This window comes from Adiantum capillus-veneris, chromosome 11 (assembly GCF_014529385.1).
Source record: "Adiantum capillus-veneris isolate H3 chromosome 11, ASM1452938v2, whole genome shotgun sequence".
NCBI lineage: Eukaryota > Viridiplantae > Streptophyta > Polypodiopsida > Polypodiales > Pteridaceae > Adiantum > Adiantum capillus-veneris.
In genome coordinates this window covers 46,189,838-46,215,847 of record NC_140941.1, presented here as the reverse complement: position 1 = coordinate 46,215,847, position 26,010 = coordinate 46,189,838, and the positions used below count along the sequence as shown (strand labels likewise).

Below are 26,010 nucleotides of genomic sequence, written 5' to 3'. Positions count from 1 at the left end.
AGGGAGAGAGAGAGAGAGAGAGAGAGAGAGAGAGAGAGAGAGAATTGTCATCTTTTTGGAGTGATCCACTCTCTCCACATGTGTACATACAGACATTTATCCACACCTACAAATGTGTGTGTGTGTGATCCAATGGCCATGCTTTTCTTGGCCGCAGCAACACACAGGTTGGACACTAGTTGGTTTAAGAATCTGAGAGGCAATATATATACATATGTGTTTTGCCTGCAAACGTGGGAGCGGGGTCTAAAATGTCTTGGGATTTCAGGGTGGAAAGCTATGGTTGATGAGTCAGTACGACCGCCGTGGAGGACTCTCCTGGTCGGGCGTTGAGTTCTCCTTATTAGTAAATTCGAATCTGAGAGCTACCTTGACGAGTCCTTTCTACCGCGTGCTCTTACGGAGCTTTCCAAGTACAGACTAGCAGAGAAGTGTGAATTTGGCTATGGCAAGCTTCACCTCTCGGGAAGACGATGAAGAGTTCCAGGATTTGCTCTACCAGAGCGGCTTTAGCAACCACTTCTCCACTGAAGCGTTGCCTGGGGCCCTACCAGTCGGCCAAAACAACCCTCTTGTTTGCCCTTATGGGCTCTACGCAGAACAAATCTCTGGCACAGCATTTACTGCTCCTCGAAATGCTAATTTTCGAAGGTACACATCTGCTTTTTACTTTCAGCAGATTGCTTGTTGGTTTTTTCTTCTCTTTTATGTGCGAATTTTGAAATTCAGATTTCCTGTCAGTTGTTTAGTGATAAGGTCTTGGTCTTTTGATTGCTGAATTGAGCCACCTGTGCGTGAATGTGATCATCCATCGATGATAAGAATAGCTGCATAGGACTTAACCCTGAACCACACACACACTCGCACTTACAAACAAAAAAAAACCCTTCCTCCTCCTTTCCAAGCATTGGATTTTATCCTTGTTTCCTACACAATTGGCAATTTTGATGCCTGGCATAGAGAAGGTTATCAGATCAAGGGAACAAAGAGAGTGTAAAACAGCTTCCATTGCATGATGGGATTAAGAAGGCGCCAAAGTCGCAAGAAAGCCTCTCGGTGCTCCCGCATGCGGTCGGAGCTGCCCTGAAGTCTCTCAAATTTACCCCTGAGTGTATGAATCACCAGCTCCAGCCAAATGTCACGAACAGTCTCTACCGGTGGAACAGGGCGCCTTGAAGATGCGAAAGCAGCGGGCCAGCCAGATGAACCAGAGTGTCAGGGCGCAGACGAGCTCCCAACACCACTCTCTATCACTGTACGACTCCTGGGGGATGAGCTCTGTGGCAAGCTGAAGTGTAGGTCGGCCCTCCTAGATCACTATCATCCTGCTAGTGGAAGCCAACTCAAAATGGAGCGCAGAGCCTATGAGAGTGGACTAGGATGTAGCACCCTAAGTGTACTGTCGCGATGTGGAAAGGGCTGGCATTAGCCGAAGAACCGGAAGCCAAACTTGTTGTGCCATGGGGAAGTCCCACAAACAGTGACACTGACTCTCCAAAGAATGGCTGCAGGCTGCACATGCTGCAGAGAAGCTACTGTGTACCAACCAACTCCCAACTCCTGTAGTCATGTGCGCTACTAGCCACTAAAACATAGTAACTCTCCTCGTCTGCCTGTTGTCCCACAACCACTCCCAGAAACCTGACAAGAACTCGGCTGTGAGACCCTTCTTCTACCAGTGAAGTGTTGCAGTTGGGCGAGCCTCGCTCCGTGCTTCCAATATGTGTCGCCCCATGTAAGGTGCAGCAGAATGAATGTTGTATTTTCTCAAGATTAGTGATCTTTATTGCTCAAGGTTCCTTTTAGTTCTTAGGGAAGGAGAGAGCCTTCCGTCTTTATGGAGAGTGCTATGATCACGAACAAAGTGAGTGGATTGTGCGTGCAAGTGAATGAGACTGAGAGAAGGAGAGAGAAGAGATACGACACCGAGAGGTTGTAAAACCCTCCTCCGAAGGCCCCACTCTCGTCGGCGAGAGTGGTCTAACTTTGATTGCACAAAGGTGTACAATGATGATGCATGGACTGATGCAAATGGGGTCTATGTCGATGACGACGACGATGAATTTGGGGCTGATTTGGGTCCTCTTCTATCTGCTGTCCACAAGGGGCTTGATGGCTGAAAATCGGGCGATCTTGGGGCTGATTCTTGTGGCTGAAAATACCTGTTTTTGTCGATGGTTTTAGGCTGAAAGAAAACACTGGGATCTAGGGTAAGGCTGCGTTTTTTAATGGACTGCTGCCGGCTGAAAACGCTGATACTCTGCTGCGTTTTTCAATGGCTGAAACTGAGGATAAAACGCTGGTTTTTCTACAGGCTGAAGGGCTGAATCTTTGCTGCATTTCGATGCTGAAATCGCTGAGAATCTGCAATGGGTAGCTAGCGTTAGTAGAATGTTGGAGCTGCTGCCAGAGGATGGTGAAAACGCCAGGGCAAGTGGGGACTTGGATGGCAATGGGCTGGTTCTGGGAAACGCCAAGGAAGGGAGAAGCAAGCGATGGTGAAAACGCTGGCTCGGGGTGGAGTGGCCTCGCCAAGGGTTTGGGGAGGGTCTTGCTGAGAGAGGGAGGGACACCTGTTGCTTGGGGAAGCCTGCTGTGCCTTTGCTCATCTGCCAATTTGTGCTAACTTGGGTTTGCTTATATATTAACTTACCCAATTTGCCCTACTGAGTACCCAACAAAAGTCACTTAATAAATAAGTGAAAAATGTCAAAAATAGGGAAAAATGGGATAAAGTCACTTGAAAAATCCCCAAACTGACTCTGATGGAATCTGATGGAAATGCTTATGCTTATGCAGTGTGCAACCAGAGGATATGCATCTATCTGAGTGACTGGGCATGCACGGTCTACGAATAGACTCACAAAAGTGCCAGATCACTTCTAATCTAACTTGATTGGACTTGACGGAAACCCTCTTATGGTGTAGCTTGTCCACGGACACATAGGGTTGGGATGTGTCATGTGACACCCCAAGCGACCTGTGTGTTGGAAAAAAGGAGTCCTTGGGTGATCGGCTGAAGAGAAAGGATCTCGCCAGAACCACTCTCCCGGGTCCCACTGCATTCGTATCAGAGGGCAGCTCTCCCAAGCCCAAAGTTGCAAGTGTCCAGACTCAAGATCTGTTGGGTCAGGATCGATGGCACAAGTCCTCTCACAGATACCCACAACTCGAATCCTGTGAAAACAGCACTCTGCAACCTGTGGGGTCTCTACTAAGACTCTGTGAAGCCGACCCTCTCCCTGAATCTCGAAGAACATGTGGGGCACTGACTTAACTGCAATGAGGACCTCCAGTTGCGTGAAGGGCCCCATCTATCTAGGAGTTGCTATCTCAAGAGGGGTATGCTACTCAGCTGGTATAGCCTTTGTAATATCCTGACACATGCTTTGCACCCCCCTCATGCCTCGTAGCTGGATGCTCTGAATTTCCTCAGGAAGGCTTGAAACTATAGCCACCAAGAGTGCGGGCTGGACTCTCCGCCATGGGACCCCAAGAAACATGAGGCCTGCTACCAACCAAATGGCCTCTTTGTGTGCTAACCATGGGGCCTTAAACTTTTAGATTTACACCACTCTGCTGCTTCACAGGTCTAGGGCATGCATGTACGGCTAGTATGCCTCCGGGCTGGCCACCCAGCATATGCATAGGCTGCATTGTCCGGTGGCCCAATTCCTCGGCCGGCCGCCTTACCTTGTCCGGATGCCCACTTGAGCTAGGCGCCCATTGGATACTCCCTTATATTTTCCTTGCTGGGTCGTGGAGCATTCCTTTGCACCGCTCGACCTCCTCTTGGGCATCTATATATGTGAGGCCTGGGGGGGGGGGTACCCACAAACAGACGATTGGCATTGTACTGGTCTCTTACTCAAGTAGTCAGGGGGGTTGATTGCCCCCTCTGCCCCTACACCAGCGTTTGTTGTCTAATGTCTCTCTCTCCTCTCCTCTCTCACGCTTCCGCACACGTGCACTCTCACATGGTATCAGTGCTTCAGTTCTTCATGGTCTGGGACCGGGGCCCGGGCGCATCACCTTCTATATCAGGTTCTCCCTCCCAAGAAGAAGATCAGCCAACATTTGCATGAGCCAGGCAAGCGATGGGACATGCTGAGTTTTCATCGTGGAGATTTTCCTCTCCACCTGCGTTTCTGCAGCTTCACATGGCGATCAACCTCCTGGCAGCTAGCGCCAGCCTTTTCAGGCACTTTCGTCGCGAAAACCCTCCTCTGCTCCATCTGAGTTTTCAGGCGTTCCCAGCGTTTTGGGGTGCTGGTGTTTTTTTGGAGCACATACCTGCGTTTTCAGCAGCATGGAGGGAGTGCTGGGCTTCCCGTTCTATTGGTCTTGCCTTCGCATCACCCGTTTGTCATCCGGTGCCTTACCGGCCCCTAATCCTCTCCATATACCACTGTTTACAGCCATACTTCCTTGCTGTTTTCTCTGTTTTCAGACCACCCAGGGTTGCTACATCGATTCCCCACCCTCCCTAGACCCCTTGCACCACTCTGGACCCTGCCGGGAGCGTACGAGCACGCTGAAAATCGCTGGACAGCGGCGTTTCCATCACCTCGCAGTTGCGTTTTTGGGTGGATAGCATCCTCTTGGCTTGTGTTTTTCACAGAGAATGAAGTTACCTCCTGCCAGGACACCATTCGATGGTGGTCCATGCGGTTTCTCTGTGATTGTTGCAGTACACGGTAGCTTTTACATCGGCTTGATCATCTACAGGCGTACTATCCTTGGGAGATTTGTTCATTCCAGCCATCATTCAGCGGTTGCGAGACTCCAGCGGGGGTGGTGACTTGTGGTTTGCTATGGACACACCTATGCACTCATCAGAGGAGTTCACACGAGATATGGCCATGCTCATGGCATATGGGACTCCAACATTCCCAGAGAAGACACCACCATCTTGGGTGGATAGACACTTATCACTTGATCTCGACACGTCAGATCAACACAGGAGCATCTACATGGACTCAGGGAGAGGATCTTGGATCTCTTCTTGGACAGGTTCATTGCTTGGATCTATAGACTGGAGTGGGACTTCAGTACTTTGGACTCTCTTGGAGAGATGCGGGAGATCAAGCATCATGTGACTACATCCGGAGTCACCTGGAGCTTGGATTGGATGGTAATGTAGTTGCTCTTCTATACTCCTGATCATTTGGATTGCTACCTTCAGAGTTGCTTACACTCACCCTCGGTAACCTTACAGCAGATTTATTCCCTGAACTGGCAGTAGGCCACTTCCAGCTCATTCATATTGAGAGCCACACCGAGATGCGGTTTGGTGGCGTTGTTGGCGCGGATTTTGTTTTGGTTGACACCGGAGGATTGGAGGCAGGAGATACAGGTAAGACAGTGTAGAGAGATTGGTATGGCTGAAACAGACTTGGACACTCCAAGTCAAGAATCAACCGGGCCAGTGCAAATCTGTTGTGATCTGTGAATTGTTTTGAAGTGGTTATTTGGTGCTGTCGCGGTTGATTCTTGACTTGGAGTGTCCAAGTCTGTTACAATGGCCTTTCCCCTTCTCAAAGATTATTCACAATGCAGACTGCTCAGTTTGGCTTCCCTTCTTCATACACGATGATTAAGGTGCAGACAGCTTGGTTTGACCACACCTCTTCTCAGAGGCCCTTCATAGTGCAGACTGTTGAGTCTGGCTTTCCCCTCATCTTGGATTACCCTACCTACTGACAGGACACCATCGATGGTGGTCCGTGCGGTCTCTCGGTGACTGCCGCAGCTTACGGTAGCTTCTATAGTGCAGACTGCTTAGTCTTTTCCTTGTTTCGGAGGAGTTTACGGCGCAAATTGCTACATCTGGCCTTCCTGGAGTTTCACAGCTTGGCCACTTGGCCACACTAGGTTGCAAGCTCATGCATTGACAGGCTTCCAGTCATTTTCATGACGGTTCCTGGGCTTCCCCATTTTCTCTAGACGGTTTGACTACAGACACTATTGGAGAGAACACTTGTAGGTCTATTGGCACTTCTTTTACGACAAGGAGTTGTTTTCACACTCAGTTCGGGACCTTCACCGGAGTATCTTCACCCTGTATCGGCGGAGTACAACAGTTTTCTACACTGCTCGTGATGGCACTATACCATGGAGATCTCTCGGAGGTTGGGACACCCTAGACTGCTGCTACACTCATGGAGTATCCTTGAGTGGACATTGCAGCAGACATCTTCATCATTTGCCTCACATCTTCGACTTCACATGGTTTGTTCAGCATCAGGTGCTGAGAGGGGGTGTTAGATTTACACCACTCTGATGCTTCACAGGTCTAGGGCATGCATGTACGGCTAGTATGCCTTCGAGCTGGCCACCCATAGCATATGCATATAGGCTGCATTGTCCGGCCACCCACTTCTTGGCCGTTCGCCTTACCTTGTCTGGCCGCTCGAGTTTGGGGCCGGCCGTCCACTTGAGCTAGGCGCCCATGGGATACTCCCTTATATTTTCCTTGCTGGGTTGTGCAGTGTCACAAGACATGCACCACGTGCCAACGGAAAAGAACAGACTCAGTAGACTTTTAGCACTTCAAATAACAACTAAACGGAAAGAGATAGACGACACGGGGAGTGGCGAAGTTCCGCCCAGAGAGCATTGGCCCCAAACCTTGGTGCCCCTTTCGGTATTTCTTTATATTACTTGAACTCAGTACAATGCCGGTACTCCAGCCTCTGAAGCACCTGTCGTACTGAAGCTTGCCAGAGAATGAGCCCTCTGCACATATTTAAAGAAAACGTCACCATCGTCGTCGTCGACATCATTGTTGTTGTCTACATCGTCGTTGTCGGCGTCGTAGTCGACATCAGCGTCGTCGTCAGGTACCACAACATTTAGAAGCATTGTACCAAACTTTGTGCGTGCAATCTACAGCAAATACCTCTCTAGCAATAGAGAGGGGGGCCCTTGGAGGGGGGTTTGGGACCCCATCTGGTGTCGTCTCTTCTCTCTCTCTCTCTCTCTAGCACTCTCTTGCACTCTCACTCACAGTTTGCATTCCACTCTCGTGTTTGGTCATTGCACATTCTCTCATAAAGTCAAGGAAGGCTCTCCCTTCCCGTCAGTAGAAGGAACCTTGAGCACTTACTGTTCACTCATCCTGAGCCATACACCATCATTCATGTCTGTTGCACATTATAGGCGAAACCCGTACAGCCTGCCATGTGGCATGTCAGCGCAAAACACGGAAGTTTGTACACTTGCCACGTCAGCATGCCAGTGCGATTCACGGAAATTCGTACTGTTGTCCACGTCATCTGCAGGGTTGCCACGTCATGCACTCCCACTGCCTGATCTCCTCAGGAGACTCTCCCTGTGTCTACACAGCTCTAGCAAAAACAACTCGAGGCATCTCTGATCCATGACTCTAGCCAATGGTCGAAAGCCCTCTCTAAATAGACAATGAAAGCGGCCGCGTATCTCATAGTATACCGGACAATGATAAATGTGATGTAACTCTGTCTCTGGCTCTATGAGACACAACTGGCATATTCTGGCCTCTACTGATACTCTCCAAAATCTGCTAGTCTCAATCTCTAGCTGATGCGATGATGTGCGCATCTGACCAATAGCACATCGTATTCCATAGGATAAATGAGTGTCCATATAGGCCAGTCTGATCACATATCCATCCTTTGTTAGCTGGAGAAGATGCTCCCTATAGAAAGTCATCGTCGTGCCCAACTCCTGTATCGGTTGTATCCATGTGCTCCTGCTATCTACCTGAATCAAATCCTAACGTATGAGTCTAATGATCTCTGTCCGTGTGAGAGATAGGGAAATGCGTCTTAGCAGGAGAGGGATCACTCGCATGTTGCGAAGTCAAGGGCTCCAAAACAAGTTCCTTACGTCCATGAACAGGTGGTTAGGACGCCTATTCTACAAGCTTTGTCAATTCAGCCCGCCACCTTTCCAAGCCCGCATGTTGCGTTACAAGGACAAGGAACCAGTTTCCAAGCAATGCATCAGGTTTTTTGCCCTACTCACTTTTCCAACAAAAGTCGCTTATTAAATAATAATTGAAAAATGTGTATTTTGGCAAAAAGGGTTCTATGCACTGTAAAATGCTCATGATAGGTTCTAAATGTCATGCTGTGTGCATTTTTAGAACGACATTTGGTCTTTATGAGTTCTTAGTGATGCCATTTGGTCTTACAAATGGTCCTGCCACGTTCAATAGAATGATGGACCGGGTTTCTTGCTCGCATCAGAAGTTTGTTGGCACATTCTCTGACGACATGATAGTCTACTCGAAGAATGAAGAGGAGCATAGGCGTCACTTGACCATTGTGTTCGAAGAGCTACGCAGTCACACAGGTTACTTGTCAATCCTAAGAAAAGTGAATTCTTCTTGGAAGATGTAAGCTGTAGCGGAAGTGAATGTTGAACTTTGCTCAAGATGAGTGCTTCGAAGTGTGCTCAAGGTTCCTTTTTACTTATGGAAGGGAGAGCCTTCTGTTCCTTTAATGAGATAGTGCAAGTGATCACAAATAAAGTGGATAAACACTATGAATGAAGATGTTGAGACTGAGAGATGGAGAGAGAAGAATACGACACCAGACAAGTTGTCAAACCCTCCTCCACGGGCCCCTCTCTCGATGGCGAGAGAGGTCTACGCTATTGATTGCACAAATCTGGTACAAGATATTGATGCAAGTCATGAGACTATGATGTAATGTGTGTCTAGGTTAGAGACGACGGTAGCGACGAGAGCAGCGATGATGACGGCTGAAAATGCTATCTTCTAGCTGATCCTCTATCTGCTGTACTGCTAAAAAACGCTGAATTTGCTGCTACAAAAACACCGAGTTCTGCTGCTGCAAAACGCTGCCCTTGCTGGTTCAAAAACGCTGCCTATGCTGGTTCAAAACGCTGGATATGCTGGTTCAAAAACTCTGGATATGCTGGTTCAAAAACGCTGATTTGAGAGGCTTCATGTCACCAGTGTGTGACTACTATCTATCCTTTTTGTTGATTTCTTTCTTATTATCTATTTACTTTCACTTTTTGGAAACACCCCTCGGGAAATCTAACTGCCCTGCATTGCATAGCTAGTGTGGAACTGTCCAGAGGGAGTCCAGGCCTGAGGGCAAGAGAGCACTAAGGTTGGACAAGGACTATGGTTAGCCAAGTGGGGTCATTGACTAGCCAAAGTGGAATCCTTTGCTACAGAGGCTACATTTCAGTTCTGGATGTGGCCGCAGTGTACAAAGAGGGTCGGATGACCTAGAAAGATACAATGGCAGCATCTCCTAAAATTTAGGGAACTGCTATTTTGGGACCTGAAAATGTGTTGGCGTCATTACCTCCGGAATGACAAAGGGAACATTTTCTTACTCTGCCGTGAAGTCAACTGGGCCACCGGTTGGGATATTTTTAGGCGGCAACCCCGAAACGGGAAAATGCTTGTAAAAGTGCCAAGTGGCACCTTCTGGTGCACTTGCCTTATGCAACAAGAAGTGGCGCTGAATTTGAAGAGGAGAGAGCCTCATTTTCAGATTTTGTCACAGGTTAAGAGCTATGGAGTGCTTGCTTTCCCTCTTATGCACAGTGCGGTGCCAGGAGTGATGCCCTGCACGCTACGCACTGCCCTCTCTCTCCCCTTTGGCAGTATGTTATGCCCCTCTAGTGGGCTCTTCATTTGACCAATGTACAGTTGTGTGGGTTCATGCGCGATTGCCGAGGCAAGAGCCTCTTGCACAGGTACTGGATTAGCTAGCGGCTAATCCCCCCGTAGGTACAGGTGAATTCGGAGAGGTTTCACGCCAGAAATCTCGTCCGATTCAAAGGGCAAGTAGCCCTACAGGTGCGGGAGCTCGAGGACTTGCTAGGGATGCGACCGGCACGCGGAACGGAGCCCGAAACAGTGAATTACAGCCTGCTTTGTATTTTTGCAGGTTTAGGGTTTTGGCCCTAAACGGACCCTAATACCCCCAGGAGGTTCGGGGACGCAAGGGGACCGCTGTACAGGCGATCTGGCGTATTTTCAGGGCTGAAAACAGAGAATTCAGCGTGCTGCAGATTCTCGCCAGGTTTTGCAAAGTGCCCGTATGCGTCGGGAAAGTCAGTCAATGCGTGGGAATACTGACCGTGAAGGGTTCTAGTACAGTTATGCTGCCGAAATCGGGCTGGAACAGTGGAAATTCAGCCGAGTTTGTGCGGGGCAGCTTGTAGGAACCACAGCGTTTATTCCCTCTTTTGAACAATAAAGAAATACCGAAAGGGGCGCCTAAGTTAGGGGCCAATCTGGTGTCTGTCTACTCATACAGGTGCAATCTAGCAGCCTGTATCCCTCTCCCCTTTGTTGTGTCTTGAAAATACAAGTAAAATAGACGACTAATAATGGGTGAAAGCTAAATCAAGGTTTAAAGTAAAGTCTACCGCCCTTTTTGGATCATACAGGCCGGTTTCATGGTTCCATCGACGGGATTAAATCACTTTTTTCCATAGAAGTGAGCCTTGGTCAGTTTTGGGCTTGAAGACACAGGGGATCATAGACCAGACACAGGGAATTGTAATTATGGCTGACAGACCAGATGATGTGACTGAAGAGGTTTCCTCTTCACAGGGTCAACAGACACATGAAGTGGGTGAGTCCTCAAGACCACCACAGACTGATGATGATATATTCAGGACCCAGTTGGTTACTGCTGTGGCTATGTTCACACAAGTAATGCAGAATCCGAGGTTTTTAGCCTTTCTGCAACCTCCTGTTCTGTCTCAGCAAGTTGGGTCACTGGATCATATTCAAAAGCCTGTTAAGACTCGAACACAGGTGATTCATACCGCACAGTCAATGGAAACACCTGTACACTTGACGGAGAACATGCAGTCTCCACAACGTATGCCTAAGGTGCAAGAACAGGTGGCTGAGATGCCAGTTTTTCAAGCTGTACCAATTCAGCCCGCCACCTTTCAGCAGCCTATAGCTGGTTCTAATGGGCAGGGAAGCAACTTACAGGCTATGCAACAGGTCTTCCCACCACCTTCAGTACACCCTGGCTATTTTGGAGGTGGATCCGTATTCCAAAGCATGGCTGGTCATGCACCTGGAAATCAGTTTTATACGCCAGGAACAGTGTTTGGGGGTGCTCAAACGATGATGCCTAACCCCATGTATAGTGTCATGGGTATGCAACCAGGGTTTCAAAGCACTCAGGGACAATTTGGGATGCCACAAGCAAATTTTGGTATGGCTGGAATTACAAATCAGCAGCCAAATAAGGCATTTCCAGGTCAAGTTAATAGCGGCCAAGGAACACAGATGAACCCTATTAGTGTTCCCATGTTTCAGTCACTTCCATATGACAATTTAACGCCGCTGGAGAGGCCAACTCCGTACAAAGAAGGTGGCAAAGGAGTGTCATTCACGACCTTTACAGAGTTTGATGACAGGAAGAAGGCTCTTTCATTCCTCCAGCAGTTTGACAAGGCCTATGCAGGGGGAAACTTTACAGAGGCTTCAAAGGTCCGCAAGGCAGCTGTCACCAGCGTGTGACTACTATCTATCCTTTTTGTTGATTTCTTTCTTATTATCTATTTACTTTCACTTTTTGGAAACACCCCTCGGGAAATCTAACTGCCCTGCATTGCATAGCTAGTGTGGAACTGTCCAGAGGGAGTCCAGGCCTGAGGGCAAGAGAGCACTAAGGTTGGACAAGGACTATGGTTAGCCAAGTGGGGTCATTGACTAGCCAAAGTGGAATCCTTTGCTACAGAGGCTACATTTCAGTTTTGGATGTGGCCGCAGTGTACAAAGAGGGTCGGATGACCTAGAAAGATACAATGGCAGCATCTCCTAAAATTTAGGGAACTGCTATTTTGGGACCTGAAAATGTCTTCGCGTCATTACGTGCAGTTTGACATGGGGATCATTTTGTTACTCTGTGGCCAAGTCAACAGAGGCTGCAGGTGAGATATTTTTAGACCCGAGGGTCTAAAGCGGGAAAATGCACAAATGAGTGACACTTGGCACTTTGAGGCCAGTTTACTACTTATAGAGAAGGCAAAAACGTGATTTATAGTTGGGAGGCTCATTTTGCAAGTCTCTGTCACAGGTTAAGAGCTATGGAGTGCTTGCTTTCCCTCTTATGCACAGTGCGGTGCCAGGAGTGATGCCCTGCACGCTACGCACTGCCCTCTCTCTCCCCTTTGGCAGTATGTTATGCCCCTCTAGTGGGCTCTTCATTTGACCAATGTACAGTTGTGTGGGTTCATGCGCGATTGCCGAGGCAAGAGCCTCTTGCACAGGTACTGGATTAGCTAGCGGCTAATCCCCCCGCAGGTACAGGTGAATTCGGAGAGGTTTCACGCCAGAAATCTCGTCCGATTCAAAGGGCAAGTAGCCCTACAGGTGCGGGAGCTCGAGGACTTGCTAGGGATGCGACCGGCACGCGAAACGGAGCCCGAAACAGTGAATTACAGCCTGCTGTGTATTTTTGCAGGTTTAGGGTTTTGGCCCTAAACGGACCCTAATACCCCCAGGAGGTTCGGGGACGCAAGGGGACCGCTGTACAGGTGATCTGGAGCATTTTCAGGGCTGAAAACAGAGAATTCAGCGTGCTGCAGATTCTCGCCAGGTTTTGCAAAGTGCCCGTATGCGTCGGGAAAGTCGGTCAATGCGTGGGAATACTGACCGTGAAGGGTTCTAGTACAGTTATGCTGCCGAAATCAGGCTGGAACAGTGGAAATTCAGCCGAGTTTGTGCGGGGCAGCTTGTAGGGAACCACAGCGTTTATTCCCTCTTTTGAACAATAAAGAAATACCGAAAGGGGCGCCTAAGTTAGGGGCCAATCTGGTGTCCGTCTACTCATACAGGTGCAATCTAGCAGCCTGTATCCCTCTCCCCTTTGTTGTGTCTTGAAAGTACAGGTAAAATAGACGACTAATAATGGGTGAAAGCTAAATCAAGGTTTAAAGTAAAGTCTACCGCCCTTTTTGGATTGAACAGGCCGGTTACATGGTTCCATCGACGGGATTAAATCACTTTTTCCCATAGAAGTGAGCCTTGGTCAGTTTTCGGCTTGAAGACACAGGGGATCATAGACCAGACACAGGGAATTGTAATTATGGCTGACAGACCAGATGATGTGACTGAAGAGGTTTCCTCTTCACAGGGTCAACAGACACATGAAGTGGGTGAGTCCTCAAGACCACCACAGACTGATGATGATATATTCAAGACCCAGTTGGCTACTGCTGTGGCTATGTTCACACAAGTAATGCAGAACCCAAGGTTTTTAGCCTTTCTGCAACCTCCTGTTCCGTCTCAGCAAGTTGGGTCACTGGATCATATTCAAAAGCCTGTTAAGGCTCGAGCACAGGTGATTCATACCGCACAGTCAATGGAAACACCTGTACACTTGACGGAGAACATGCAGTCTCCACAACGTATGCCTAAGGTGCAAGAACAGGTGGCTGAGATGCCAGTTTTTCAAGCTGTACCAATTCAGCCCGCCACCTTTCAGCAGCCTATAGCTGGTTCTAATGGGCAGGGAAGCAACTTACAGGCTATGCAACAGGTCTTCCCACCACCTTCAGTACACCCTGGCTATTTTGGAGGTGGATCGGTATTTCAGAGCATGGCTGGTCATGCACCTGGAAATCAGTTTTATACGCCAGGAACAGTGTTTGCGGGTGCTCAAACGATGATGCCTAACCCCATGTACAGTGTCATGGGTATGCAACCAGGGTTTCAAAGCACTCAGGGACAATTTGGGATGCCACAAGCAAATTTTGGTATGGCTGGAATTACAAATCAGCAGCCAAATATGGCATTTCCAGGTCAAGTTAATAGCGGCCAAGGAACACAGATGAACCCTAATAGTGTTCCCATGTTTCAGTCACTTCCATATGACAATTTAACGCCGCTGGAGAGGCCAACTCCGTACAAAGAAGGTGGCAAAGGTGTGTCATTCACGACCTTTACAGGGTTTGATGACAGGAAGAAGGCTCTTTCATTCCTCCAGCAGTTTGACAAGGCCTATGCAGGGGGAAACTTTACAGAGGCTTCAAAGGTCCGCAAGGCAGCCACTTTCTTGACAGGGAATGCGGGACAATGGTGGACAACTTTATTGCTTCAAGGGCAAGCTCCGTCCACATGGATTTACTTCAAGCAGATTTTTGCAGCAGCATGGTTATCTGATGATTTCGAAGCAGATGTCATGACAGAATGGCACCAGCTAAATGCTGCCACTTGCAGAAATCTGGATGATTACAATCGGAAGTTTTGGAAAGCTCTACTTCCAGTAACTTCCTATAGGTTTGTGCCATTGACAGAACAGATAGAAAAATACTGTTGTGGCCTACCCAAAGGATTGAGAAAATACTGCACAAAGACCAAAGTCACTACTTTGACGCAGCTCATCGAGGTAGCAAACACTGGCAATGGTTTGCTCAAGGGAGAAGATTGTGAATTTAACACTGGCGTCAAGGCAGGATCAGGCAAGAAAAATTCAGCCAAGAAGCACGTTCCCAATGAGGCTCCTAAAGGGACTCAGGAGTCGGCCAACGCAGGGAAAGACAAAGCTACGGCTGAATCAGAAAAAGGACCAGCAAAGAAATGGAAAAGACGTTTTCCTCGCAAGTCAGAAGAGCAAAAGAAGGTCCTGAGGACAGAGAACAAATGCTTTATATGTGAGCAGCCTGGCCACATTGCTTACAACTGTCCTACAAAGAAAAGGCCAGCTGATTCTGAAGACAAGGAGGACAGGAAGGGAAAGAAGCCCATGGCTGGTCTAGTGCCAGATATGGTGGGCGACAAGCCAAATTCAGATGCAAGTGAGCTTTGCAGAGCATGGGGAAAGGTTAGGGATCAAACAGTGCTTATCTTCTTTGATCCAGGTGCCAAAGCCAACTTCATTTCCCCAGAATTGGCTTCAAAGTTGGGAATCAGACCTGAAGAGATGGGGTATACAGCAGAGGCAGGTTTGGCATGTCCTGGCCATACAGAGGCTGTGACACCCATCATTGGAAAGTTGCGTCTACATATCCAGTCCTATGTAGATGCTGAAGAATTTTACATCATGCCACTGGACGGATGTGATGTGTTGTTAGGTATTCCTTGGTTGTTTCGTGTACAGGGAATCATGGATGCCTACAACAAAAAGATCACTGTACAGAGCAGGGGAAAGACACATATTCTGGATGTAAAGCTTAAAGGGGAGTCTATTCCTACTGTATCAGCTTCTGTTATTACTTCTGTAATGAAAAAGCATCTTTCTGCGTACTTGGTTTTTGCACGTGAAGTGTCAGATTGTGATGAATCAAATTTATCTGTGCTAGATAAAGAAAGGTCAATGTTTTTACAACAGTATAGTGACTGCTTTTCCGATTCATTACCGTCTCAATTACCGCCAGAGAGACCCGAGGACCATGCGATAGATTTGGTGCCAGGCAGTAGCCCACCAAATAAGCCTCCGTACAGGGTTAGTGCGGCTCAGCAGAAAGAGATAATGGGCCAAGTACAGGAGTTGTTAGAAAAGGGGCTGATTCAGCCCAGTTCATCTCCATTCTGTTCTCCAGTGTTGTTGGTGCAGAAAAAGGATGGCTCATGGCGTATGTGCATCGACTACCGTGCACTGAACAAGAATACCATCAAGAATAGGTTCCCTATACCTAGAATTGATGATATTATGGACAAATTAGAACGAGCAGCTATGTTTAGCAGGATAGATCTAAAGAGTGGGTACCATCAGATCCGCATTAGATCAGAGGATGTGCACAAGACTGCTTTTAGAACAACGTTTGGCCTTTACGAATTTTTAGTGATGCCCTTTGGTCTCACAAATGCTCCTGCTACGTTCAATAGGATGATGGACAGAATTTTCCGTCCACACCAGCAGTTTGTTGGTACATTCTTTGATGACATGATAGTCTACTCAAAGAATGAAGAGGAGCATAGGCATCACTTGGCCATTGTGTTCAAAGAGCTACGCAGTCATAGGTTGCTCATCAATGCAAAGAAAAGTGAGTTTTTTCTGGAAGAGATTCACTTTCTGGGACACATTGTCTCAAAGGATGGTGTCAGAATGGATCCTGCAAAAGTCGAAGCGATCAAGTCATGGCCAAATTTGAAGACGGTGCATGATGTCCGAAGCTTCTTGGGACTATGCTCCTATTACAGAAGGTTTATCCGAAATTTCGCTGAGATTGCTTCACCTTTACATGCTCTTCAAAAGAAGGCAGTCACCTTTAGATGGACACAAAAAGAGATTTCAGCTTTTAATCTCTTAAAGGAAAAGATGACTTCGGATCCAGTCATTGTGTTGCCAGATCTTAGGAAGTCATTTGTGGTCCAATGTGATGCCTGCGGTAGTAGCATTGGTGCTGTGCTAATGCAAGATGGCAGGGTAGTAGCCTATGAGAGCAGAATTTTGCAAGGGCCAGAGATGACCATGCAGGTCTATGAGAAAGAATTACTGGCTGTGATTCATGCGCTCTTAAGTTGGAAACACTACCTGCTAGGTGCAGATTTCGTTGTCCAAACGGACCATCAGACCTTGCGATACTTCTTGACACAGACAAAGTTATCTGAAAAGCATATGCGATGGGCAAATATCTTGTCCATGTTCCATTTTCAGATTGTGCATGTGGAAGGCAAGAAGAACGTTGTGGCAGATGCCTTGTCAAGAAAGCCACAAATTTCAGCTGTGTCGATTCCTTATCATCATGAACTTGATGATATGAGAGAACAGTATGCAAATGATGAAGATTTTGCAAGGGTCTTCGAGCAACTAATGGATGGACAACGTCATGAACACTATCTTCTTAAAGACGGGTTCATGATGATGCATGGCAGATTGTGTGTCACAAAGCCATTGCGACGCAAAGCTATGGAAGAGAGTCATGTCCCACCGTATGCAGGGCATCGTGGTATCGATGCTACAGTTAAAGCGGTTGAGACATTCTTCTATTGGCCTACATTGAGAAGAGATGTGGATGCCTTTGTGCGAGAATGCCTAATATGCCAAAAGGTCAAGTTTGACAGGCAAAAGGCACCAGGGTTATTGCAACCCCTACCTATTCCAGATAAACCATGGGAAAGTATTGCTATGGATTTTATCTTTGATCTTCCGAGAACGCAGACAGGAAACGATGGTATTTGGACCATTATTTGCAGATTCAGCAAACAGGCTCATTTTATTCCTGTCAGGAAGAAGATAAAGCCAGATCAGATGGCACGCTTGTTTATGAGCAATATTTTCAAGTATCATGGCATGCCACAGTCGATTATTAGCGACCGTGATCCACGCATGACTAGTTTGTTCTGGAAAGGCTTGTTTGAGAATATGGGTACCACGCTCAAATTCTCTTCGTCATTTCATCCTCAAACAGATGGGCAGTCAGAAGAGGCAAATTCTACTGTCCTAGATCTGCTGAAGTGCTATGTGTCAGAGCATAAAGGAAAGTGGGAGCAGTATTTGCCATTGGTGGAGTATGCATACAATAATACAGTGCATTCATCAACTGGCAAGGCACCTTTTGAAATAGTTGAAGGTGGCAAGAAAGTTCCTCCCATACTGCATACAAAGGACAAGATATTTGAAGCAGATAAGTATGTTCAGGACATGGATGAAATGTACAAGAAGGTCAAAGTGGCCTTAGAAAGGACTCAGGCAAAGCAAAAGAAAGCAGCTGATCGTCACCGTCGTGAAGTGGTATATTCACTTGGTGATTGGGTGCTTTTACGCTTTGAAAAGGCAAGGTTAAAGAAGATGAAGGGCAAGGAAAGACTGTTTCCAAAGCTCAGCATGCGTTACTATGGGCCTTTTCAAGTGTGCGACATAATCAGTGATGTTGCATATAGGCTGAAATTGCCTGACAGTTGGAAGATTCACAATGCGTTTCATGTGAGTCTTCTCAGACCCTATGTGGGTGATGTGCCAGAAGATATACCAGCTGAAGATCAGCCGGAAGTCGAGGAACTTGACGAAATCTTGGTCCCTGAACAGATTTTGGCACACAAAGAAAGGAAAGTGAAAGGCAAGGTTGCTAGGCGTTACTTGGTAAAGTTCAGAAACTATCCACCAATGGATGCTAAGTGGATGGAAGAAGGTGAACTTGCAGAGTCACCAACTGTGTTATCACTTTACCTGGAAGCCTTCGATTTGCAACCTACCTTGACCCCTTGAGTTTCAAAGCTACATGGATTGTCAGTGTGACAATGGCTTCTGAAACAAATGATGTACATGGTATTTAAAGTGAGCTCAAATGAAATACCTGTTACATGAATGTTAGAGCTGTACAGATTGTCAGTTTGGCAATTGCTCTTATGGAATGTCCAAAAGTTTGGTTAGTGCTATAGAAGTGAGTATTTCTTGTCAGTCTGTCAAGGATACAGTGATTGCTTCTATTAAAGAGTACATGTGTAACTGCATTCTTAAACTGTCGGTTTGGGTATGCTCGAAAGTGTTACGGGATCCAACGTGTACTATAAGACAGTGGCAAAATGTGCAGCTACCATTTTGTCATTGGAAAGTTAGTGACTCAAAGCAATGGCAGAGTGCGAAGCTACCACTATGTCATTGGGACAGGGTTCACACGCAGGCAATACATGAGTCGACGAGGTGTTGAATACACCAGGGTTGACAATGAGCATGTATGTGTCGTATATGTGTCGACAAGTGTTGAATACATCAGTGTTGACAGTAAGCATGTACGACATAGATGCAAACGAGGACGTTTGAGATTTCAGGAGGGGGGTATGTCACCAGCGTGTGACTACTATCTATCCTTTTTGTTGATTTCTTTCTTATTATCTATTTACTTTCACTTTTTGGAAACACCCCTCGGGAAATCTAACTGCCCTGCATTGCATAGCTAGTGTGGAACTGTCCAGAGGGAGTCCAGGCCTGAGGGCAAGAGAGCACTAAGGTTGGACAAGGACTATGGTTAGCCAAGTGGGGTCATTGACTAGCCAAAGTGGAATCCTTTGCTACAGAGGCTACATTTCAGTTTTGGATGTGGCCGCAGTGTACAAAGAGGGTCGGATGACCTAGAAAGATACAATGGCAGCATCTCCTAAAATTTAGGGAACTGCTATTTTGGGACCTGAAAATGTCTTCGCGTCATTACGTGCAGTTTGACATGGGGATCATTTTGTTACTCTGTGGCCAAGTCAACAGAGGCTGCAGGTGAGATATTTTTAGACCCGAGGGTCTAAAGCGGGAAAATGCACAAATGAGTGACACTTGGCACTTTGAGGCCAGTTTACTACTTATAGAGAAGGCAAAAACGTGATTTATAGTTGGGAGGCTCATTTTGCAAGTCTCTGTCACAGGTTAAGAGCTATGGAGTGCTTGCTTTCCCTCTTATGCACAGTGCGGTGCCAGGAGTGATGCCCTGCACGCTACGCACTGCCCTCTCTCTCCCCTTTGGCAGTATGTTATGCCCCTCTAGTGGGCTCTTCATTTGACCAATGTACAGTTGTGTGGGTTCATGCGCGATTGCCGAGGCAAGAGCCTCTTGCACAGGTACTGGATTAGCTAGCGGCTAATCCCCCCGCAGGTACAGGTGAATTCGGAGAGGTTTCACGCCAGAAATCTCGTCCGATTCAAAGGGCAAGTAGCCCTACAGGTGCGGGAGCTCGAGGACTTGCTAGGGATGCGACCGGCACGCGAAACGGAGCCCGAAACAGTGAATTACAGCCTGCTGTGTATTTTTGCAGGTTTAGGGTTTTGGCCCTAAACGGACCCTAATACCCCCAGGAGGTTCGGGGACGCAAGGGGACCGCTGTACAGGTGATCTGGAGCATTTTCAGGGCTGAAAACAGAGAATTCAGCGTGCTGCAGATTCTCGCCAGGTTTTGCAAAGTGCCCGTATGCGTCGGGAAAGTCGGTCAATGCGTGGGAATACTGACCGTGAAGGGTTCTAGTACAGTTATGCTGCCGAAATCAGGCTGGAACAGTGGAAATTCAGCCGAGTTTGTGCGGGGCAGCTTGTAGGGAACCACAGCGTTTATTCCCTCTTTTGAACAATAAAGAAATACCGAAAGGGGCGCCTAAGTTAGGGGCCAATCTGGTGTCCGTCTACTCATACAGGTGCAATCTAGCAGCCTGTATCCCTCTCCCCTTTGTTGTGTCTTGAAAGTACAGGTAAAATAGACGACTAATAATGGGTGAAAGCTAAATCAAGGTTTAAAGTAAAGTCTACCGCCCTTTTTGGATTGAACAGGCCGGTTTCAGCAGCCACTTTCTTGACAGGGAATGCGGGACAATGGTGGACAACTTTATTGCTTCAAGGGCAAGCTCCGTCCACATGGATTTACTTCAAGCAGATTTTTGCAGCAGCATGGTTATCTGATGATTTCGAAGCAGATGTCATGACAGAATGGCACCAGCTTAATGCTGCCACTTGCAGAAATCTGGATGATTACAATCGGAAGTTTTGGAAAGCTCTACTTCCAGTAACTTCCTATAGGTTTGTGCCATTGACAGAACAGATTGAAAAATACTGTTGTGGCCTACCTAAAGGATTGAGAAAGTACTGTACGAAGACAAAAGTCACTACTTTGACGCAGCTCATCGAGGTAGCAAACACTGGCAATGGTTTGCTCAAGGGAGAAGATTGTGAATTTAACACTGGCGTCAAGGCAGGATCAGGCAAGAAAAATTCAGCCAAGAAGCACGTTCGCAATGAGGCTCCTAAAGAGACTCAGGAGTCAGCCAACGCAGGGAAAGACAAAGCTACGGCTGAATCAGAAAAAGGACCAGCAAAGAAATGGAAAAGACGTTTTCCTCGCAAGTCAGAAGAGCAAAAGAAGGTCCTGAGGACAGAGAACAAATGCTTTATATGTGAGCAGCCTGGCCACATTGCTTACAACTGTCCTACAAAGAAAAGGCCAGCTGATTCTGAAGACAAGGAGGACAGGAAGGGAAAGAAGCCCATGGCTGGTCTAGTGCCAGATATGGTGGGCGACAAGCCAAATTCAGATGCAAGTGAGCTTTGCAGAGCATGGGGAAAGGTTAGGGATCAAACAGTGCTTATCTTCTTTGATCCAGGTGCCAAAGCCAACTTTATTTCCCCAGAATTGGCTTCAAAATTGGGAATCAGACCTGAAGAGATGGGGTATACAGCAGAGGCAGGTTTGGCATGTCCTGGCCATACAGAGGCTGTGACACCCATCATTGGAAAGTTGCGTCTACATATCCAGTCCTATGTAGATGCTGAAGAATTTTACATCATGCCACTGGACGGATGTGATGTGTTGTTAGGTATTCCTTGGTTATTTCGTGTACAGGGAATCATGGATGCCTACAACAAAAAGATCACTGTACAGAGCAGGGGAAAGACTCACATTCTGGATGTAAAGCTTAAAGGGGAGTCTATTCCTACTGTATCAGCTTCTGCTATTACTTCTGTAATGAAAAAGCATCTTTCTGCGTACTTGGTTTTTGCACGTGAAGTGTCAGATTGTGATGAATCAAATTTATCTGTGCTAGATAAAGAAAGGTCAATGTTTTTACAACAGTATAGTGACTGTTTTTCCGATTCATTACCGTCTCAATTACCGCCAGAGAGACCCGAGGACCATGCGATAGATTTGGTGCCAGGCTGTAGCCCACCAAATAAGCCTCCGTACAGGGTTAGTGCGGCTCAGCAGAAAGAGATAATGGGCCAAGTACAGGAGTTGTTAGAAAAGGGGCTGATTCAGCCCAGTTCATCTCCATTCTGTTCTCCAGTGTTGTTGGTGCAGAAAAAGGATGGCTCATGGCGTATGTGCATCGACTACCGTGCACTGAACAAGAATACCATCAAGAATAGGTTCCCTATACCTAGAATTGATGATATTATGGACAAATTAGAAGGAGCAGCTATGTTTAGCAGGATAGATCTAAAGAGTGGGTATCATCAGATCCGCATTAGATCAGAGGATGTGCACAAGACTGCTTTTAGAACAACGTTTGGCCTTTACGAATTTTTAGTGATGCCCTTTGGTCTCACAAATGCTCCTGCTACGTTTAATAGGATGATGGACAGAATTTTCCGTCCACACCAGCAGTTTGTTGGTACATTCTTTGATGACATGATAGTCTACTCAAAGAATGAAGAGGAGCATAGGCATCACTTGGCCATTGTGTTCAAAGAGCTACGCAGTCATAGGTTGCTCATCAATGCAAAGAAAAGTGAGTTTTTTCTGGAAGAGATTCACTTTCTGGGACACATTGTCTCAAAGGACGGTGTCAGAATGGATCCTGCAAAAGTCGAAGCGATCAAGTCATGGCCAAATTTGAAGACGGTGCATGATGTCCGAAGCTTTTTGGGACTATGCTCCTATTACAGAAGGTTTATCCGAAATTTCGCTGAGATTGCTTCACCTTTACATGCTCTTCAAAAGAAGGCAGTCACCTTTAGATGGACACAAAAAGAGATTTCAGCTTTTAATCTCTTAAAGGAAAAGATGACTTCGGATCCAGTCATTGTGTTGCCAGATCTTAGGAAGTCATTTGTGGTCCAGTGTGATGCCTGCGGTAGTAGCATTGGTGCTGTGCTAATGCAAGATGGCAGGGTAGTAGCCTATGAGAGCAGAATTTTGCAAGGGCCAGAGATGACCATGCAGGTCTATGAGAAAGAGTTACTGGCTGTGATTCATGCGCTCTTAAGTTGGAAACACTACCTGCTAGGTGCAGATTTCGTTGTCCAAACGGATCATCAGACCTTGCGATACTTCTTGACACAGACAAAGTTATCTGAGAAGCATATGCGATGGGCAAATATCTTGTCCATGTTCCATTTTCAGATTGTGCATGTGGAAGGCAAGAAGAACGTTGTGGCTGATGCCTTGTCAAGAAAGCCACAAATTTCAGCTGTGTCGATTCCTTATCATCATGAACTTGATGATATGAGAGAACAGTATGCAAATGATGAAGATTTTGCAAGGGTCTTCGAGCAACTAATGGATGGACAACGTCATGAACACTATCTTCTTAAAGACGGGTTCATGATGATGCATGGCAGATTGTGTGTCACAAAGCCATTGCGACGCAAAGTTATGGAAGAGAGTCATGTCCCACCGTATGCAGGGCATCGTGGTATCGATGCTACAGTTAAAGCGGTTGAGACATTCTTCTATTGGCCTACATTGAGAAGGGATGTGGATGCCTTTGTGCGAGAATGCCTAATATGCCAAAAGGTCAAGTTTGACAGGCAAAAGGCACCGGGTTATTGCAACCACTACCTATTCCAGATAAACCATGGGAAAGTATTGCTATGGATTTTATCTTTGATCTTCCAAGAACGCAGACAGGAAATGATGGTATTTGGACCATTATTTGCAGATTCAGCAAACAGGCTTATTTTATTCCTGTCAGGAAGAAGATAAAGCCAGATCAGATGGCACGCTTGTTTATGAGCAATATTTTCAAGTATCATGGCATGCCACAGTCGATTATTAGCGACCGTGATCCACGCATGACTAGTTTGTTCTGGAAAGGCTTGTTTGAGAATATGGGTACCACGCTCAAATTCTCTTCGTCATTTCATCCTCAAACAGATGGGCAGTCAGAAGAGGCAAATTCTACTGTCCTAGATCTGCTGAAGTGCTATGTGTCAGAGCATAAAGGAAAGTGGGAGCAGTATTTGCCATTGGTGGAGTATGCATACAATAATACAGTGCATTCATCAACTGGCAAGGCACCTTTTGAGATAGTTGAAGGTGGCAAGAAAGTTCCTCCCATACTGCATACAAAGGACAAGATATTTGAAGCAGATAAGTATGTTCAAGACATGGATGAAATGTACAAGAAGGTCAAAGTGGCCTTAGAAAGGACTCAGGCAAAGCAAAAGAAAGCAGCTGATCGTCACCGTCGTGAAGTGGTATATTCACTTGGTGATTGGGTGCTTCTACGGTTTGAAAAGGCAAGGTTAAAGAAGATGAAGGGCAAGGAAAGACTCTTTCCAAAGCTCAGCATGCGTTACTATGGGCCTTTTCAAGTATGCGACATAATCAGTGATGTTGCATATAGGCTGAAATTGCCTGACAGTTGGAAGATTCACAATGCGTTTCATGTGAGTCTTCTCAGACCCTATGTGGGTGATGTGCCAGAAGATATGCCAGCTGAAGATCAGCCGGAAGTCGAGGAACTTGACGAGATCTTGCTCCCTGAACACATTTTGGCACACAAAGAAAGGAAAGTGAAAGGCAAGGTTGCTAGGCGTTACTTGGTAAAGTTCAGAAACTATCCACCAATGGATGCTAAGTGGATGGAAGAAGGTGAACTTGCAGAGTCACCAACTGTGTTATCACTCTACCTGGAAGCCTTCGATTTGCAGCCTACCTTGACCCCTTGAGTTTCAAAGCTACATGGATTGTCAGTGTGACAATGGCTTCTGAAACAAATGATGTACATGGTATTTAAAGTGAGCTCAAATGAAATACCTGTTACATGAATGTTAGAGCTGTACAGATTGTCAGTTTGGCAATTGCTCTTATGGAATGTCCAAAAGTTTGGTTAGTGCTATAGAAGTGAGTATTTCTTGTCAGTTTGTCAAGGATACAGTGATTGCTTCTATTGAAGAGTACATGTGTAACTGCATTCTTAAACTGTCGGTTTGGGTATGCTCGAAAGTGTTACGGGATCCAACGTGTACGATAAGACAGTGGCAAAATGTGCAGCTATCATTTTGTCATTGGAAAGTTAGTGACTCAAAGCAATGGCAGAGTGCGAAGCTACCACTATGTCATTGGGACAGGGTTCACACGCAGGCAATACATGAGTCGACGAGGTGTTGAATACACCAGGGTTGACAATGAGCATGTATGTGTCGTATATGTGTCGACACGTGTTGAATACATCAGTGTTGACAGTAAGCATGTACGACATAGATGCAAACGAGGACGTTTGAGATTTCAAGAGGGGGGTATGTCACCAGCGTGTGACTACTATCTATCCTTTTTGTTGATTTCTTTCTTATTATCTATTTACTTTCACTTTTTGGAAACACCCCTCGGGAAATCTAACTGCCCTGCATTGCATAGCTAGTGTGGAACTGTCCAGAGGGAGTCCAGGCCTGAGGGCAAGAGAGCACTAAGGTTGGACAAGGACTATGGTTAGCCAAGTGGGGTCATTGACTAGCCAAAGTGGAATCCTTTGCTACAGAGGCTACATTTCAGTTCTGGATGTGGCCGCAGTGTACAAAGAGGGTCGGATGACCTAGAAAGATACAATGGCAGCATCTCCTAAAATTTAGGGAACTGCTATTTTGGGACCTGAAAATGTGTTGGCGTCATTACCTCCGGAATGACAAAGGGAACATTTTCTTACTCTGCCGTGAAGTCAACTGGGCCACCGGTTGGGATATTTTTAGGCGGCAACCCCGAAACGGGAAAATGCTTGTAAAAGTGCCAAGTGGCACCTTCTGGTGCACTTGCCTTATGCAACAAGAAGTGGCGCTGAATTTGAAGAGGAGAGAGCCTCATTTTCAGATTTTGTCACAGGTTAAGAGCTATGGAGTGCTTGCTTTCCCTCTTATGCACAGTGCGGTGCCAGGAGTGATGCCCTGTACGCTACGCACTGCCCTCTCTCTCCCCTTTGGCAGTATGTTATGCCCCTCTAGTGGGCTCTTCATTTGACCAATGTACAGTTGTGTGGGTTCATGCGCGATTTCCGAGGCAAGAGCCTCTTGCACAGGTACTGGATTAGCTAGCGGCTAATCCCCCCGCAGGTACAGGTGAATTCGGAGAGGTTTCACGCCAGAAATCTCGTCCGATTCAAAGGGCAAGTAGCCCTACAGGTGCGGGAGCTCGAGGACTTGCTAGGGATGCGACCGGCACGCGGAACGGAGCCCGAAACAGTGAATTACAGCCTGCTGTGTATTTTTGCAGGTTTAGGGTTTTGGCCCTAAACGGACCCTAATACCCCCAGGAGGTTCGGGGACACAAGGGGACCGCTGTACAGGCGATCTGGCGTATTTTCAGGGCTGAAAACAGAGAATTCAGCGTGCTGCAGATTCTCGCCAGGTTTTGCAAAGTGCCCGTATGCGTCGGGAAAG

The 26,010-nt window shown here is 46.8% G+C and overlaps 1 protein-coding gene across 6 annotated transcripts in view; it reads left to right on the top strand.

The window, feature by feature from the left end:
- The first annotated feature begins 256 nt into the window (after nucleotides 1-256).
- Nucleotides 257-26,010, top strand: part of HGO (homogentisate 1,2-dioxygenase) — a 57,314-nt gene continuing 31,560 nt past the window's right edge. For 4 of the 6 annotated variants that reach the window (XR_015189600.1, XM_086523067.1, XM_086523068.1 and 1 more), the window contains exon 1: nucleotides 258-651. Coding sequence is in view for 5 of the 6 variants with exons in the window: in XM_086523067.1 (XP_086379193.1) it covers nucleotides 446-651 (206 nt within the window). In the remaining variant the exon portion in view is untranslated. Of the gene's footprint in view, nucleotides 652-26,010 lie in introns of all 6 variants that reach the window. The other 2 variants (XM_086523069.1, XM_086523071.1) reach the window with 1 other exon arrangement.